This window comes from Amphibalanus amphitrite, unplaced genomic scaffold (assembly GCF_019059575.1).
Source record: "Amphibalanus amphitrite isolate SeventyFive unplaced genomic scaffold, NRLGWU_Aamphi_draft 000032F_arrow, whole genome shotgun sequence".
Lineage (NCBI taxonomy): Eukaryota > Metazoa > Arthropoda > Thecostraca > Balanomorpha > Balanidae > Amphibalanus > Amphibalanus amphitrite.
Genome location: NW_024881528.1, coordinates 560,040 through 578,038, shown reverse-complemented (window position 1 = coordinate 578,038; position 17,999 = coordinate 560,040). Strand labels below are relative to the sequence as shown.

The following is a 17,999-nucleotide window of genomic DNA, read 5'->3' as shown; positions in this document are numbered from 1 at the left end:
CGTTGCTAGATTAGACGCTAATGTGCAGTAGACACAGACATAGGCGGCGGAACAGGGAGGGCACCGGGGCACCGTGCCCCCCTTTGATTTTGGCATTTTAACATTAGCCCTATGGGTGTTGCATGGAAAGAATGGGATCAAAAGTCGGCAGTGCCCCCCCCCCCCCTTAATTGAAGGTGTTCCGCCGCTACTGGACCCAGATAGGGCACGGTAACTCCCTGCTTGCTTCTTATCTGCGTGAAAGTGATATAGCACCTGTTTATCATGCCTCATCTTTCCACGGGTGCAAGTGTTCTATAGCGCCTCATAGGCATTATGCATGCTCAACTGTCCATCAGTTCAAGTGGATAAGCCCCCGCCGCCCTGCCAGGTCTGTTTTGTAACCTGGCTGGCCAGGAGGAGGACCAAGGCCAAGGAGGACGCTGCTACAGCTTCTGACGATTGATTCCTACGGCTCCGGTTTAGAAGCACCAAATGTAATGGGTAGGTGAGGCGTGGGTGCCTAATTTGAGGTGTGAGGTAATACGAGGTAATTAAGTATTTTTCCTTTAAAAAAAAATAAATAGGAAAACGGGTAAATATCCATAACCGATGCTCTTAAATACACCGATAGCACTTTCGAGCTGAATCAATTACTTTTGAAGGCGGCGTGATCCATGGTCCTTCAGCTTCACATTTCTCGAAAAGCTCACGCACATCTCGTTGTCCTACCCAACTTCTTGGATAAGCTTTGGATGTTATTGCCGTTTTCACGACGAGCTAACCGGCGAATGCACCTGATTTGACCAAATCTGCACCTAATTTCTTTTACAGCAAATATCTTCATTTTATGAATTTATTTCAGTGTTTTAATCGATGACACTCTCTGATAATATGACAAAGCAGGCATATAAGCAATTAGTGCAACCCTAGCTGATCGCTGCTAAAAGACACACTGAAACTGATTTGACCAAATATGCACCTAATCTGTACCAGATGTGCTTCAAATGTGTACCAGATGGCCGTCGTGAAAACGGCTATTATCGCGTGGGGCGCCTTCCAGTCTATTTTTCACACGACTTATTTTCATTACGAAAGAGATTATCGGCACAATTGATGATGTTGGGAGCATTTCTGCAACTGTAGTCGATCCCCGTCACCACCATTAGCTGGAGGGTCCGCGGGGTTGTGGTGTTGGCCAGTGGCGGATCCAGCTCAGAGTTTTTTTTTGGGGGGGGGGGCAAACCATAACAATTTATCGATTCTTTCCATGCCTCGTCCTTAGGCGTAATGTTAAAATTATGCCGTTTGGGAGGGGCAAATGCCCATTTTGCCCCCCCCCCCTGGATCTGCCACTGGTGGTGGCTGTGGTTGTCGCGGCGGGTGTGATGACTTGCACTGGAGTGAGCTGTTGGGCTTTTGGTAGCAGCGCGGCGGCTAGGCCATGGTAATATCAGGCTTGGGCGGTTCCGGGCTGTTCACTGCTAGCACCAGTGAGCTGATGAGGGCCGCGGCGCGGCACCGATCGCTATCTGGCAAAGGGCCCCCGTCGTGTCTCCAAAGCCAATAGTCGGATCGGAAATACTCAAACGGAATTCGTAAGAACTCATCGAGATGCACAAGATACGATAGGTATCGATGACCTCGGTATAGTAACACAGACAACTTTGTTTCCGAAATGTACGGCTGAAATGGACCATAAAACATGGTCACGTGACCGACGCATAACATACAAATTTTCGTGACCTAAGATGACCTGGCCTTGGCCTGACAAATTCGAAGTACAAGTTCAGTATACCCGCAGGGTATCTTAAGACGCGCAGTGGAAGGGTTGCGAGTACTACGCCCTGTGGAAGGGGGGCGGATGTCCCCCCCCTCTAAGATCTCAGCTTCCACTGGAGCTAGAAAGAAAGACGAAATTTATATGGTAGGTGGGGGTCCTGTGGAACTCTATTGTGTGTGAATTTCATGACCCTAGGTTAATATCTTCAAGGTCAAATGAGGTCAAATGTGGTCAAATCTTTTTTGCGTTTACACGCCAATAACTCAAAAAGTTACCGGCCGATTTTATTTTTTCTTTCATTATACGAAAGAACATAGGTACATTTGTGAGTATGTATGGATAATTTCTAGCTAATACAACAATAAATATGGCAGTTAGAAAATAGAAGCCTGCTAAGAGTAAGAAGTCGCCGGCGTAAGCGGGATCGGCCGACGCGGGAAACGCGGAAATCACAATTTTGTGTTTAAACGCTCATAACTGAGATAACTCAAGTTTTTACCGGCCGATTTTCAAAATTCTTTGACCATAAGATTGTCTGTACGTTTCTTTAGTCTCTCACAAAATTTGACGCGAATCGAATATAATCAGCGGTAAGGAGCGCGATGTAAAGACGGAACCGTCTCGCCCCGGCACAGTCTACAATTCAGGCGGCGCGTAACGGCTAGCGCCGGCCGCCGCAACGCCGCGGCGGCAGGATGTTTGACTTTACACCGATATGCCTATTACTAGAAAAGTTGTGAACCGATTTTCTTATTTCTTGCACGAGGAGATCCGCAATTCAATTCTGGTCAGGTAGCAAAATTTCGCGATAACATTACGTTTGCGGCGCGAATTATTGGCAAAAACAGGAGGGGTGGGCGAAATCCGCCCCCCTTCCACTGCGCGTGTTATCAGCACTTAACTGTTTCTCTCTCTCTCTCTCTCTCTCTCTCTCTCTCTCTCTCTCTCTCTCTCTCTCTCTCTCTCTCTCTCTCTCTCTCTCTCTCTCTCTCTCTCTCTCTCTCTCTCTCTCTCTCTCTCTCTCTCTCTCTATCTATCTCTCTCTCTCTCTCTCTCTCTCTCTCTCTCTCTCTCTCTCTCTCTCTCTTCTGTCTTCTGTCTTCTGTCTTCTGTCTTCTGTCTTCTGTCTTCTGTCTCTCTCTCTCTCTCTCTCTCTCTCTCTCTCTCTCTCTCTCTCTCTCTCTCTCTCTCTCTCTCTCTCTCTCTCTCGCGTATGACGCCTTCTGCTGCCGACGCCTGCGGACTGGCGAATCACCGGATGCGTTCCTCTTTGATCTACGGCGGGTAGCGGTGCTTTTCGGGGGGTGCCAGACAAGGCGCTCATCTGCGCATTTGTCTCTGGGCTACCCGACAGCACCAGACAAGCTATCCGCGCTGGATCCAGGGCTGAGGGCCTCAGCCTGGAGGGTGTACTCGCTCGGGCCCGCTCAGTGCTGAGCGACCAACGGCCGCGCCGGCGGCGGCTCTGAGCGCTGTTCGGCTGCGCAGCCAAAATGAAATATGCTGCAGTACGCATGCGTAGTGAGGGCTACGTTGTTGTTGTTGTGTGTTCCCTCCAGCCGCGTTACCGAGGTGTAGCCGTGCGGCTCTGGAGGTCCCTCACGGCGGCCTCCTGGGCCGCCACCTCTCCGTCGTCGCGGACGTCTTCCGGGCTCGGGAAAATCGTCCCGTACCTCTGGAGACGCCAGCCCATGAGGGCCGGGCACCGGAAGAAGAGGTGCCGGGGGGTGTCGGCCTCCTCCCGGCACACGGTGCACCGGCCCGCCGCACAGTCGATGTCAGGGCACTCCCGGCACTGGCGGCAATCGTCGGAAGAGTTCCGTCCAATCCGGTGGAGGTATTGGCGGGAGCCTGACCAGTGGCCCGCGCGGAGCTGGTGGACGTCGACGGCTGACGATCTGTCCCCCGCCGCGGCCGGTGGCGGCAGCCAGTTCCCCATCAGGGTCCGGTACCAGCCCTCCGGCCAGGCGGCGATGGTGCGGTCGCGGGCCAGTCTGATGGCCGCACGGTGGGCGGTAGCGACGTCCACCGGGACCGCCGCCTGGGGGAGCGCGGCCGCCTCCTTGGCGATCTGGTCGGCGCGCTCGTTTCCGTCGACGCCGCAATGGGACGGCACCCACTGCAGGTGGATCCGGCGGGACGGACCGGCCAGGGCCCCTAGTTCGGTCCAGATGGCGGCTCCTAGCAGGGTCTTCTGGGACGCCGGGCCCTCTCTCAGCGTCGCGAAGGCCGACTGCGAATCCGAGCAGATGGTACCTAATTGGCGCGCTCGGCTGGTGCGGGTGGTCGCGCAGGTGATTCAGGGCCGCGCGGAGTGCGACCATCTCCGCCCTGAAGCTCGAGCAGAGTTGACCGGCCGGGACGCGTAGCTCGTCGGTCGCACCGTCCGGCCACTCTGCACAGAGGCTCCTGCTCCTCCGCTGCGGACTCCCGCATCCGCCGACCCATCAGTACAAACCCAGATGGCTTGCTGGGGGAGGGACGCTAGGTGTCTCTGTGCCGCCTGATGCAGTTCGTCAGATGGGGCGTCACGCCGCAGCGCTCCGATGTCCAGAAAGAATGTGACGTGTGGGCAGGCGGCCACCTACGATGGCTACGTCGCCCGTTAGTCCCGCCCACACCACTGCGTCATCGCCTGTGTGACGCCACCTACTGAAGCGTGCTTCGTTTTCCTGCAGCCAGAAATTCGGTGCTGCAGGAGACGAAAGTGGCGCGGATTAAAGTTTACCGTCCAATATTTCTATCGGTTTGCATGCTGTTTTTTTTTGTATCATTATCACTTTTTTCAGTGGCACATTGCTATTAACCACATTTGAACGCAATTTAACCGTTATTTGAGCGACAATCACCAGTCCACCCGCGCAACGGTTCGCCGCGGGTGGAATAGGCCGCGGCGTGCCGGCGGAGAGTGCGCGGAGCCAGGCGGCTGACCTGACGTCACCCAAGTGTGACGCACGCAGCACAGATCTATGTTGCAGGGACCCGAACCAAGATACCTATAAGAAACACCCGAACAGCCCTCCGGTGGCAGCAGCTCCGGTGGCGGCGGCGGCGGCTGGTCCGGTGGCAGCGGCGGCGCGAGCTCCTCGGACAGGGGGTGGAGTAGGGCAGCAGAGGAAAGGAACCGGCGGCCGGTGGCGCCTGGGCCGGGGCGGCGTGAAGATCGGTCGGCTGACGTGCAGCCGTCAACGGCGGTGCGTGGACCACGCCGATGCTGGATCTGCCGAGCGATCGGCCACATCTCCGTTGGCTGCCCTCAGCGTTAGCAGCCGGGAAACAGCGCGGGAGAGGCCGCATCAGGCATCAGCGCCGGCGTCCTCTCCAGGGCGGCAGTAGCGGAGGTTCTGCCGATGGCGCAGCTGCGAGTGGCAGGCAGGGAATGCAGGGCGATAGTGGACAGCGGCTCGGAGAACCTGGTGTTGCACCGTATTGCAGCGACTGGCGGAAGGAGCGAGTCCGGGTAACATCGATGAGCGGGGATCCTTTCTACTGTGACGGAGTTGGAAAGGTAGCTGTGGAAACGGCTTCGGGTCAGGCCGTGGTGGTCGACGTGCTGGTGATGAGAGAGAAGCCGCTCGGTGCGGAGATGGTGATTGGTATCGGTGGAATATCAGCGCTAGGTGGTGTGCTGATTGGGTCAGGGTCAAGGTCAGGGTCAAGATCAACCTAGGTCATCTAATAACATTTCGTTTTAGGCAAGCTGAATTTACTTTTCGTGAAGTTTCTTTGACTGTATTTCTGGTAAAAGCTTCTCATTTCATGGTCTTATGTAATATGGACAGTGGACACATAAACAATCGGTGCACACACAGACCGAGGAGTCGCCCGCCAGATCGGCGGCACCACAGAAGGCATTTTTTTTTAAATTTAGTCTTCCCGGCATGCCTAAGGCAACCGCCAGGGAAGGGGAAATTACTTAGGCTGGCAATGAGCCAGATCTTTTTGTCTGAATTATCTTTCGTTTTACTTTACTTTACTGTCAGCTATTTAATTCTGACCCAAGCAAGAGAGAGAAGCAAACTTTACTTTAATTCGGCTCATGTGGCGTCCGATTAACAAGGCAAGGGTGTCCAGAAAGGGGGTAGAATATTCATACTTGCTGCTGTAAATCTTGCTGCTGATGGTGTGAGGTGTTGCAATGTGTGATGTTTGTTGTGGGATGTATTTACCAGGAAAAGTCCTAACTAGAAAAAACCTGGTCTCGCAACTTGAGGCCTCGAGCCAGAACACTGTGTACCCGATGATGGCGCACGTAATAGTCTGGCCTCACTTGCACCGACACCGGCGGCCGCACTCTGGCCTCACTCGACACGCGGCGCCGCCCGTCGCCGGTAAACGGCGACGCCGCCCACGCCGCACCCCGGTCGGCCCGCGCAGACGGAGCCGACCCCCCACCACTCTGAGGAGCCGCCCCCTCAAGGAGCCCCAGCAGCGCCCCCCCCCCCCCCGCCGCCAGAAACTGCTCCGCCGGCAGCGGCGGCGTCGGCGTCGGCGGCCACGGGGACTACCGGCGGGACCTCGGCTATGGCACAGCCACCTACCACTCGCTCGAGGGCTGCGTCCGCGCGCACGGCTGACGATGATGGGGGTGGAGCAGCTGTCGACGTGGACGCCGTCGTGGCCGCCGTCGTGGCCCGCCTGTACGGATAAATCGGTGCACATCAGTAAACACACAGACATACAAACACATATCATTGACCTCGACCTAACTTGACCTGAAATGACCTCAGCAGCAAAAACCTAGTCGGATAGTGTGACAAAGAGGTTCTAGCTTGCTTGGAACCACAAAACGGCATCGTCATCGGTGTATGGTGACTGGTGAGCAGCACACTTGATATCCAACGGTGACCCAAAACAGCAACATTTTTTAGTTTGACCTGACCTGGAAGGTCAATGACTGACCTGATAAGGTAAAACTGGGTATGATTGGATTCGTCTCTTCCCAAAGAATCTTTTTGGTCTTTACCGCGAAGCTCTATCTCCAACAGGAACGAAAAGGCGCGGGGGTGGCAACCCCCCCCCCCCCATCATGTGCGTTCTAGGATGGGAAAATGGCATGTTTGGGCGAGGGTTAATGGTCTTTGTCTAAAAGAAGATTTATTGCCAAAGTTAACAAATATATATATATATATATATATATATATATATATATATATATATATATATATATATACAGGGAGTCCAGGAGAAACGGATACTATTGTGTTTTGCTATAATTCCGAAAATAAACACTGGACGTTTGAAAATGGCACGTGCTTGTATTCAGTAAAACATGGCAAAACAGACGGCAGGTGCCACATGGCATGTTAACCCTCTGGTCAGTCGCGGCAGGTCCTCAAAGCAGATGCTCAATTGAGCGCCCTTCCGGCGGATCAGCTCCAGCACTAGCACTGTCTGCAGGTGGCTGATGGTCATGTCGACCATCCTGTAGACCTTTTCCGTGTGTACCCCAGCCGTTTACCACTTGTAGCTATCCTGCTTCGTTCTCGAGATCTCAGGGGGCGGATATCCGCTGCCCGCCTCCCCCCCCGTCGGTTCTAAGTTGGACCGTGCCGTGTACCCTTGTCGGTGCTCGGGTTAATCATATTTCAACGAGTATGTAAACCAAAATGAGCCTGATCCGACTTGTTAGCCGGCGGCCATAGCCCAAGTTGTGAACTAGCCAAAGTGTTGATAATTTGTACTTTGACATGACCGTTATGACGTCATGATGTCATTGGTGACTTCGAGGTAAAAAAAGTTTCGCTCAACAGTTTGTCCAACTCTTTAGATTTGGAGGATATCCCGGCACCACCTGGGCTATTTCCGTACCCACGACAGCTGGGAGGGGGGGGGGGGGGTCGGATCCGACCCCCCCCCTGTTATCTCGAGAACCAATGGTCGTATCGAGCCCCGCGAGGCGGTGTTCGAAACCTTTCCAAACCACTCTTAACCCTCGCCGGACCTATTGGTTTTCTACATACGCGCCGGCCGGGGGGGGGGGGGGCGGGTACGATCCCCCTCGCCGTTTCGCCCCTAGTGGAGCTAGCGCGTCGCGGAAAAACGAGCGTGTGCGCCGTTACGAGACGGAGAGTTTGGTACCCGATTTTAATGTCCTAGGTCAACCGGTGACCTCTGAGGTCAGGTCAAGTGCCCCAAGGTACGGCTCAGTTTTTGGTGAATAACTTCGCAAAAAACGGCCGCAGAGCCGCGATTTTGGCAGTATCGTGTTCGCCTCGCTCAGGTGCGTCGAATGATCTACTTTTTGTTTGGATCAGGTCAACTTAGGGTGTTGACCTCAGGTCACGCTCAGGTCAGCGCCCCAGGTCACGAAGTTGATCGGAAGAGGTCATGTTGCATACCATTCGATTCGGCAGGTCTTCCTGAGTCCATTGGTGGCAGTCCCGACTCGCTAGCTCAATTTGATCGGGAGTTATTGACGAAAAACTAATATGACCTTGATGACGTCATAAATGACGTCATGCAAGGTCAGCATTGCAAAAATGACGCATCTAACCTTGCAAGGAGTGCATCAAATCACGATTCTGTCTGCTTGAGATAGTTGAAGATAATTCCCGGCGCCAAAACAGTAGTTTTCATTTTCCCCATTGACTTATAATGGTGAGGTCACGAAAATGACCTGACCTCATATGACTGTTGTGTCCCGCTTCTGTCCACCTCGTCACACGCCCGGGAGACCCCAGAGTGCGGGTTTATTGCGAAGAAGCCAAGGGAAAGCACAACATAACCGATTGTTTACATTTTCAATACCACGTTTCCGGAAGAGAATGAAACTGTAGTGATGGGGGTCCTCCTCACTCGCCATCACTGACCGCGTAAACTACAACTACTACACCTTAGTCTCTTATCAGGGCTCGACGTTAAATCTACGGAGACCCAAAGAACTCAATCCGACATTACAGATATAGGATCGCTTCTTCAACAAGAAACTAAATATACGTAATACAGTCACAGAAATCCAGCACTAAACAGAGTAATAAATAAATACAACTTCGGCGCGCCTGAGACATATTCGGCGCACAAACAAACTCCAACACCACCCCTCCCTTTGAGGGAACACACTCTACTCGGGGCAGCCCCCTCGACCTACCTACTGGTACCGGTCCGGCGTGAACCGGTCAGGAGCCCGGCGCCGGCGACTGCCACGGCGCGGAGAAACAGGAGAGGTCTGAGGATCCGCCCGAGGCACGGATAGCTCTCCGGCGGCGTGTGACACAGGGTGGACTCTGGGCGGACTGACAGCGCCCTCAGCGCTCCCAGATGGGACCGAGGAATCCGGAATAAGGCTGGCCGGTAGCTCCTCCACTACCGGCTCCTCTGTGGCACGCCCAGGCACGAGACGCCTGGCGTGCACTCTGTCCCCCGTGCTTACCCTGTAGCTCACAGGGCCGGTCCTCTCCCGGATCTGGACCGCCGGCTGGCCTTCGACCCGACCGCTGACTGGCTTACGAACCCGTACCCAGTCTCCTGCCTCCCACCTGGGGGCGGCGGTCGCGGTGCGATCGTACCTCCTCTTGTACGCCGACTGATAGCGGCGGTGCCGCCGGCGTACCGCGCGTTTCCGGCTGTTTCCGGTGGGCGCGTCCCGCTTCAGCACGTCCAGGGTCGTGCGCGCCTCCCGCCCCCTCATCAAGCGGAACGGCGTCTCCCCGGTGGCGGGGTGCGGAGTGGCGCGGTACTCACCCAGGAACCGACGCAGGTAGGGTGAGCGCGGCTCCCGCGCCAGCCGAGCCGACTGAATGGCCCCTTTTATCGTGCGGTTCAACCGCTCGACCAGCCCGCACGTCTGCGGCGAGTACGGCGAGCTGAACGTCTGCCGCACACCACATTTCGTCAGAAATGCTCGGAGCTCTGCCGATCTGAACGCTGGGCCGTTGTCAGAAATGAGCTCGAGCGGGAGCCCCTCGCGAGCGAATAGCGCCTCCAAGAACTGGATGATCGTGCTCGCCGTCGCGTCAGAGCAGAGCGCGACCTCTGGCCACCGGCTTTAGAGGTCGCAGAGCACGATGCCGTACCTCTCGGTCGGCGGACCGTGCATCGGCCCGATGATGTCCACCATCAGCCTCTCCCACGGGCCCTCTGGCAGGGGAATGGGCTGCAGAGGTGGCTTCTCCCTGCGAACATGCTCGTCATGCTGGGAGCACACCTGACAGCCCCTCAGCTGCTCTCGCACCTCTCGGTCCAGCCGAGGCCACCAAAACTGCGCGCGCAGGCGCTGTTTGGTGCGGACCACCCCTTGGTGGCCCTCATGGGCGTTCCTGAGGACGCGCTCACGGAGCGTCTCCGGCACGACGAGACGCTCGCCGCGGAATAGCAGCTGGCCGTGCTGGGACAGCTCCTCCCGCACCTGGTAGAAACCAGCCACCGCCGGGTCGATCTCCTTCCGGCGGGGCCACTGCCCAGCCACGAACCCGCGGACGGCTCGCAGGGTCTCGTCCGCGTCCGAGGCAGCACGGAACTCTGCCTCTGTGACGGCCGCCGCCGCCACTCCGAGCGAGGCGATCTGAATGGTATCGTCGTCCGGCCACCAGGTGTCCGTTACTGGGAGGCGGGACAGGCCGTCCGCCACCCCGTTGTGCTCGGACCGCACATACTCCACATCAAAGGCGAACTCCAGCAGGCGGGCCTCCCACCGCGCGACTCGCCGGCCGACGCGGTTGGAGCCCTTCGGCCCGAAGATTGTGCAGAGCGCCTGGTGATCGGTGCGCAGTGTGAACCGGCGCCCCCACAGGTAGTGCCGAAACTTCTCGGTCGCCCACACGCAGGCCAGAGCTTCCTTCTCTACCACAGAGTAGTTCCGCTCGGCTGCTGTGAAGGTCTTGGAGGCGTAGGTGATGACCCTCGGCACCCCCGAGGCGTCAACCTGCGTGATGCAGGCACCGCAGCCGACGTCACTAGCGTCGGTGGAGAGCACGGTGGGGAGAGAAACGTCAAACATCCCCAGCGCGGGTGCCTGCCTGATCGCGTCCTTGACGCGGCGGACCGCGCTCGACAGCGCGGCCGTCCACTCAAAGGCGTCTGCCCTGAGCGCAGCGCGCAGAGGTTCGACCTCATCAGAGAACCTCGGAAGGAACCGGGCATGATAGCCCACGGCTCCGAGGAAGGCGCGGAGGCTCTTCTCGTCCCGGGGCTCGGGCGCGTCCAGCAGAGGCCGGAGCCGCTCCGGGTCGATACGGACACCGTCACCGGAGATCTGGTACCCGAGAAAACCGATCTCTCTCTGGTTGGTGACGCTCTTGCTCCAGTTCACACGAACCCTGTGGGCATCAAAACACTGGAGCACAGCCTTCAGCCGAGCGTCGTGCCCGGCCTGAGAGCGAGCGTGGACCAGGATGTCATCCAAGTACACCTCGACTCCCGGGATCCCCTCCAGCATGGAGGCCATCACCTTCTGGAAACAAGGTCCAGCGCTGGCGAGCCCGAAGTTCACCCGGGTAAAGCGGAACAACCCCAGGTGACTGACGAACGTTGTCAGGTCACGGCTGTCCGGGTGGAGCTCCAGCTGGTGATAAGCGTCCTTCAGGTCTAGCCTGGAGAACACCTGAGAGCCACTCAGACGGTCAAGTACATCCTCGATCCTGGGGAGAGGGTACCCATCAGTGATGACCGCCTTGTTTACCCGTCTCATATCAACACATAGGCGGATGGACCCATCTAGCTTCCTTCCGACCACCAGGGGTGAGACCCAGGGGGACGCACTCACCTTCTCGATCACCCCCTGGCTCTCGAGCTCCTTCAGTCTAGCACTCACCTCATCAACCACTGCCAGGGGCAGCCGGCGAAGAGGCTGCCGCACAGGTGCCACCTCAGGACTGACGGTGACACGGTGTTGGTAGCCGAGGATGGCAGGCTGGATCCCGGACGGTGAGGCAGGTGGGTCGGCAGGCTCAGCAGGGTGGCTGGGAGGCTCAGCAGGTTCCGGAGTAGCGTGGGAGGAAGAGGCTGTGGAAACAGCACACACACGGTTACCCACGATACACACATCGAACGCCTCCATCATGTCCAGGCCCATCAATGCACGGCCATGAGGCACGACATACACAGTGACACTGGCAGTTTTCCCCTTACATGATACACGTACACTTTTAACCCCTAAAACATCCAATACACTCCCCCCATAGGCACACAGGCGCTGATCAGTTGCTGTCAGGTCCCCTCCCACCACACTCCTGGGAAGGATCGACACAGGCGACCCTGAGTCGACGGTGAAGGTCACCTCCTGTCCCTCCACCTGAGCATCAACTGTCAAAGGTGAGGCACTGACAGCGAGCACTTGTACACTGGACACTACACGAGTGGCACCACAGTGCAGGGCAAAGTGGTGTAGCTTCCCACACTTGGAACAAGTCCTGTTGTAGGCGGGGCACGACTGGTCACCTCTGCGGTGTCCCACACGCCCACACCCCCAACACCGGCTGGAACCCGCAGCCTGGCGTGGCTGCTGCTGCTGGCGCTGCTGCTGGGGTGAAGGCTGCTGGCGTCCTGGTGGAGGCTGCTGGCGTTGCTGCAGGGCAGGGGCCCCGCAGCAACGGGGCCCCTTTCTGGTGTAGGTCAGGTCAAGGTCAGGTAAAAAAGGTCAAATTTCAAAGTTGTTAGTTTTGCATAAAATGGGTATTGATTCGATGCAGCTCGTCACGGGGAGTCTAATAGTGGTCTTTGTTTAGCGCTACAAGTTCTAGAATTGCTAAAAAAAAATTGAGTGTGAAAATTTGACGTCATCAATTTTGAACATTTTTTTCGCTATAACCCTCGCCCGCACATGCCATTTTCCCATCCTAGAACGCACATGGGGGGGGGGGTTGCCACCCCCCCCCGCGCCATTTCGTTCCTGTTGGAGATAGAGCTTAGCGGTAAAGACCAAAAAGATTCTTTGGGAAGAGACGAATCCAATGATACCCAGTGTTACCTTCTCAGGTCAGTCATTGACCTTCCAGGTCAGGTCAAACTAAAAAATGTTGCTGTTTTAGGTCACCGTTGGATATCAAGCGCGCTGCTTGTCATATACCGATGACGATGCCGTTTTCTGGTGCCAAGCCAGCTAGAACCTCTTTGTCACACTACCCGACCAGGTTTTGGCTGCTGAGGTCATCTCAGGTCAAGTTAGGTCAAGGTCAATAATATGTGTTTGTATGTCTGTGTGTGTCTGTGTGTACACTGATGTGTGCACCGATTGTTTATGTGTCCATATTACATAAAATCATGATCTGAGAAGCTTTTACCAAAAATGTAGTCAAAAAATTTCAAAAAAAGTAAATTCAGCTTGCCTAAAACGCAATTATCTTAGATGACCTAGGTTGACCTTGACCCTGACCTTGACCTCTGTACATCGTCGAACAACATGTTTCATGATAGGTGGGAGGTAGGATTGGCATAAAAGGCCGAAATCAAGGTGTTAAAAGCTCACAAGGCCCATAGCCAACGCAAGATGTTGAGAATTGGCCATTTGGGTCATGACATGACCTGAAAAACAAGGTCATATCTCCGAAACCAAAAATTACAGAAACTTGAAATTTTCAGTGGACATCAAGAAAGGATAGAGGAGCAGCTATACGAAAAATCAGCCGTCTAGCTTTAAAAATGTTGAGTGCAGAGCAGAAAGACTACCTGGGGGGGGTGGCAACCACCCCCCCCATGTGCGGGCGAGGGATAACTTGGCCAAAAAAGAGGTATCGATCTCAAATTTGGTATGTGGATAGAACGCGATAGGGACTATCACGTATATTCCGTTTTTTCGAAATTCAAAAACGTTTTGGGTTTTTCGGCTATTATATTCAAAAAATATATTTTTTAATTTTTGGGGGTCAAAATCCAAAAATTTCAAAAATCCGCGATAGCAGTTTGTAGCCCTTCTGATTCTACACCTCTCATGTTTGAAATATTTTATGTATCTCTAAAGCTGTAGGCTTGACAGCTCTTTCCGCGAAACCTATTTTTGGGTCGAAAATGGCAAAAATGACGTCACTCTGACGTCATTAGCGGCCAACCTATCATAGCCTTTGGAATTTTTTTGCAATAGCTATTCACGGGAGGGTACTGAAAGTTTGGTGACGATCGGCGCAGCGGTTCTGGAGATATATTGAAAAAACTAAAGGGGGGAAATGCCCCCCCCCCCCCGCCTGGAAGGTTAGGTGGCCGAAATCCGTTGAGCTGAATCCACTTCGAATCATGACCCTCCCCTTGGAGTTTTGCTGGATCCGCCCCTGAGTGAGTGCGAAAAGACAAGACAAGAGACGGTCCCATCGACCATCCGATCGGTATCGGGTCAAATCTGGAGTTCCGGATATTTTAAGTTCCGCCCGGGCGGTGCCACTGCCCACAATCCTTGGTAATATCTTAGCGCCAGCAACGTTAATTGATGACATAGAATCTTAATAACGATGACTAGAGAATCTGAATAGCGAATTAATTGAAAATGGGCCAAAAAATAATTCTGAAAGGGGGAAATTCCCCCTTCCCTCCCTAGCCATTATGACACAATTTGAAAGGGGAGTGGAATTTTCGAAGGGGGAAATTCCCTCTTCCCCCCTTAACCCTCGCCCGCACATGGGGGGGGGTGGTTGCCACCCCCCCCAGGTAGACTTTCTGCTCTGCACTCAACATTTTTAAAGCTAGAAGGCTGATTTTTCGTATAGCTGCTCCTCTATCCTTTCTTGATGTCCACTGAAAATTTCAAGTTTCTGTGATTTTTGGTTTCGGAGATATGACCTTGTTTCTCAGGTCATGTCATGACCCAAATGGCCAATTCTCAACATCTTGCGTTGGCTATGGGCCTTGTGAGCTTTTAACACCTTGATTTCGGCCTTTTATGCCAATCCTACCTCCCACCTATCATGAAACATGTTGTTCGACGATGTACAGAGGTCAAGGTCAGGGTCAAGGTCAACCTAGGTCATCTAAGATAATTGCGTTTTAGGCAAGCTGAATTTACTTTTTTGAAATTTTTTGACTACATTTTTGGTAAAAGCTTCTCAGATCATGATTTCATGTAATATGGACACATAAACAATCGGTGCACACATCAGTATACACACAGACACACACAGACATACAAACACATATTATTGACCTTGACCTAACTTGACCTGAGATGACCTCAGCAGCAAAAACCTGGTCGGGTAGTGTGACAAAGAGGTTCTAGCTGGCTTGGCACCAGAAAACGGCATCGTCATCGGTATATGACAAGCAGCGCGCTTGATATCCAACGGTGACCTAAAACAGCAACATTTTTTAGTTTGACCTGACCTGGAAGGTCAATGGCTGACCTGAGAAGGTAAAACTGGGTATCATTGGATTCGTCTCTTCCCAAAGAATCTTTTTGGTCTTTACCGCTAAGCTCTATCTCCAACAGGAACGAAATGGCGCGGGGGGGGTGGCAACCACCCCCCCCCCATGTGCGTTCTAGGATGGGAAAATGGCATGTGCGGGCGAGGGTTAAAAGTAACCCTGCATCACCAAGAAAAAAGCCAATTTTTCAATTTTTATTTTTGACATCAAAATACACTTTTCTAGACGAACTCTGTCCCAGGAATCAAAAGTTGCCATTTGTTTTCAAATGCAAAGTTCAGAAGTGCCTCAAACTCACGAAAATGTGTATGACGTCACCATGCCCTATACATGTTGGAGCTATTTTTTACAATTTGGGGGTCAAAAATCAAGATAGAAAGTTGAAATTTGGGACATCTAATGTTCTAATAGAGCTCTTTAACATATTTTCCGGTTTTGAAAATTTTGAAAAGTTTTGATTTAATTAGTTGCTTTCTAAAAAACATAGTTTTTTAAATTTTTAGGGGTCAAAAACGCACTTCATGAGGAAAAGCGAGATAGCCATTTAAAAGAAGTCATTGGATTGCGTCTATTTATGTCTTTAATTTGCAATTTGCTTAAATCCTTGATATTTGGCGATTTCTCAAGCATTTACCATTTTTTGACGAAAAAAGCCATGTAGTTACATCAATAAAATCGATATATCTCAAAAGGTTTTGAAAAATTTGTATGAAAAATTGACAAAAGCCGTGAATTGATGAAGGGGAAGTTATACGATGTTTCAAGTTGATAGCGTAAGCGGTTCGTGAGTTATTCGTGAAAAAAACGGAGGGGTGAGGATCGGATCCGACCCCCCCCCCCCCCAGCGGTTGCGGGATATATTTCGGTAAAGCCAGTAAATATCCATAACTGATGGCCTAAAATGAAGAGACACGCTTTTCAGCCGATTCAAAAGCTTTTCCACGTGGGATGGTCCCTCAATTTCGCCTCCCTCCGGAGCCTAACGTGCACAAAAACGATAAACATTTCCCAGATTTGCATTGGATGTTCATGTCGCAAAACATACCATTTTCACGTTGTTTTTCGCATTTCTTATTTGGATTACAAAAGAGACCAGTATCGCAATTGCCGATGTCGTTTGCAGGATCACAGTCTCTGCCTCCTGGAACTTTAGTCTCATCTCCACCGTGTTCACTTTGAGATGCATCTGCCCCCTCCGAGTCTTCAACACCTGCATTTGGAGGCGCCGCGGTTGTGGTGGTTGTGGCTGTCGCGGCGGGTGTGGTTGTCGCCGCGGTTGTGGTGGCTGTGGTTGTCGTGGCGGCTGTGGTTGTCGTGATGACTTGCACTGGAGCTGCTGGTGGGCCTCCGGTAGCAGCGGCCACAATGGTGATCTCCGGCTTGGGCGGTTCCGGGCTGTTCACTGCTAGGACCAGTGAGCTGATGAGGGCCGCGGCACCGATCGCTATCAGACCGCCGGGCACCGCCAGCGGTCCGAAGGTCCGCGGGCTCACCTCGTCATCAGCGCGGCGGAGACTGCTGAGGTCAGACGCGTCCAAGAGTTGGTCGCTCGCCAAAGCCAGTGCAGTTTCAGAGAGAAGAAGCGTTGCGGGATAGATATTGGCACGTTTCATATTTATCAGGATGGCAGTTGACTGTCCGCCAGCAGTTCCTCCAGCTGACAGGCGTGAGGCGGTCCTAAGTATTAAGCAAAGACGGCCAACAAACTAGCTGAGTAGGGTCTGCTACTCGAGTAGTTCAGACAGCTAATTGCAATTCCAAGCGCGGGACGCCAGTGCTTCTTTCAATCTTCTCTTGAATCAGCGCTCGTGAAGGGTGTTCGTACAGCACACAGCTCTTGTCCCGACAGGAAGGTCACAAGCCGTGCTTCACCGGCGCCCAGTGGAGGAGACTGTGGTGCTCCCACCTCGCTCGGCTTAAATAGTGATCGGTGGCGCTAGTGACAGTGGCAAAAGGCCAACAATAGATTTCGAGGGCATAGGGACTAAACTGACCACTTCTCTAATCAGGACTCACGTTTTCATTCAGCAGTGCAAAGAGTTCAGCGCAGGACACCTAACCAGCGCCCCGCGCGCTGACCTATTTAGTCATACGCGCCGGGCACGCTGTTGGTCGGCGGATTCGTGTAATACACTTGGCGAATACGCGACCCGGGGGGGCCCGGTGCTAGCTTAAAGGGGCCCACGGGCTTAGTGCATGGGTGCAGAAATCCAGCCATCGCCGGTGAAGCAGGGGGGGGGGGGGTAGGCAGTGGCACCCGAGCGGAGGCTCATTGCGAGCTTTGAGGGTGTACCATGTCGAAAAGGTACCGATAAGTGCATTTTAAAGCATTGATAATGTCAATAATTCACCCAACTGTGAATTGACTACCGCAAAAAGTAAAAGCGGCTAACTTAACCATGTTCGAAGATGTCACGTTAAAACTATTGACAGTGGGTCATCGGTATGTGTTCAATCACATGTGTTCCGTTTCTTTTCTTTTTTTTTACTTGAGCACAAATGTAAGTTTTGAAGACCATTACAGTAGCAAATGCTTCGAAAGATGGATAGTGGGCAAAATATCCTGAATTTGTCGTGCTGCATGGAAAGTAGTGTTGATGAGAAAGGGTGTTTTTGTACCAGATTATTGTGGGTGGAGAATACATTGCCTGCACCCACTGGAGAATTATTGTTAGTGCAACTGCACACACTGCACCCATGGTTCCTACACTTATGGGCCCATCGATAGCGCTTCGGCGATACCTATCGCCTAGAGGCTGCAATGGGGCACTTAAAGTACAGTGTCAGACCCCCAGAGGCCGGCGTTGGACCCAAGGGTCAGCAAAGGGCCTCAAAGGCCCCAGATGGGGCCCAGAGGCTGATGTGGGCCCTCAGAGCAGGGTTGTGCTCGACTCAAAAAAATTTGCCGACTCGACTCATCATTCAACCTCAGAAAGCCCTGACTCAACTCTGA

At 53.4% G+C, this 17,999-nt stretch overlaps 1 protein-coding gene across 1 annotated transcript; it reads right to left on the bottom strand.

Moving 5' to 3' along the window:
• Positions 1–5,058: 5,058 nt before the first annotated feature.
• On the bottom strand, positions 5,059–11,774 carry LOC122368637 (uncharacterized protein K02A2.6-like). The gene is made up of 6 exons (XM_043342779.1): positions 11,736–11,774; positions 11,514–11,704; positions 9,778–11,340; positions 9,135–9,621; positions 6,341–6,400; positions 5,059–5,121 (listed from the first exon to the last, which is right to left on the bottom strand). The coding sequence occupies exons 1-6, from the start codon at positions 11,772–11,774 to the stop codon at positions 5,059–5,061; spliced, it is 2,403 nt and encodes an 800-aa protein (XP_043198714.1).
• Positions 11,775–17,999: the final 6,225 nt, after the last annotated feature.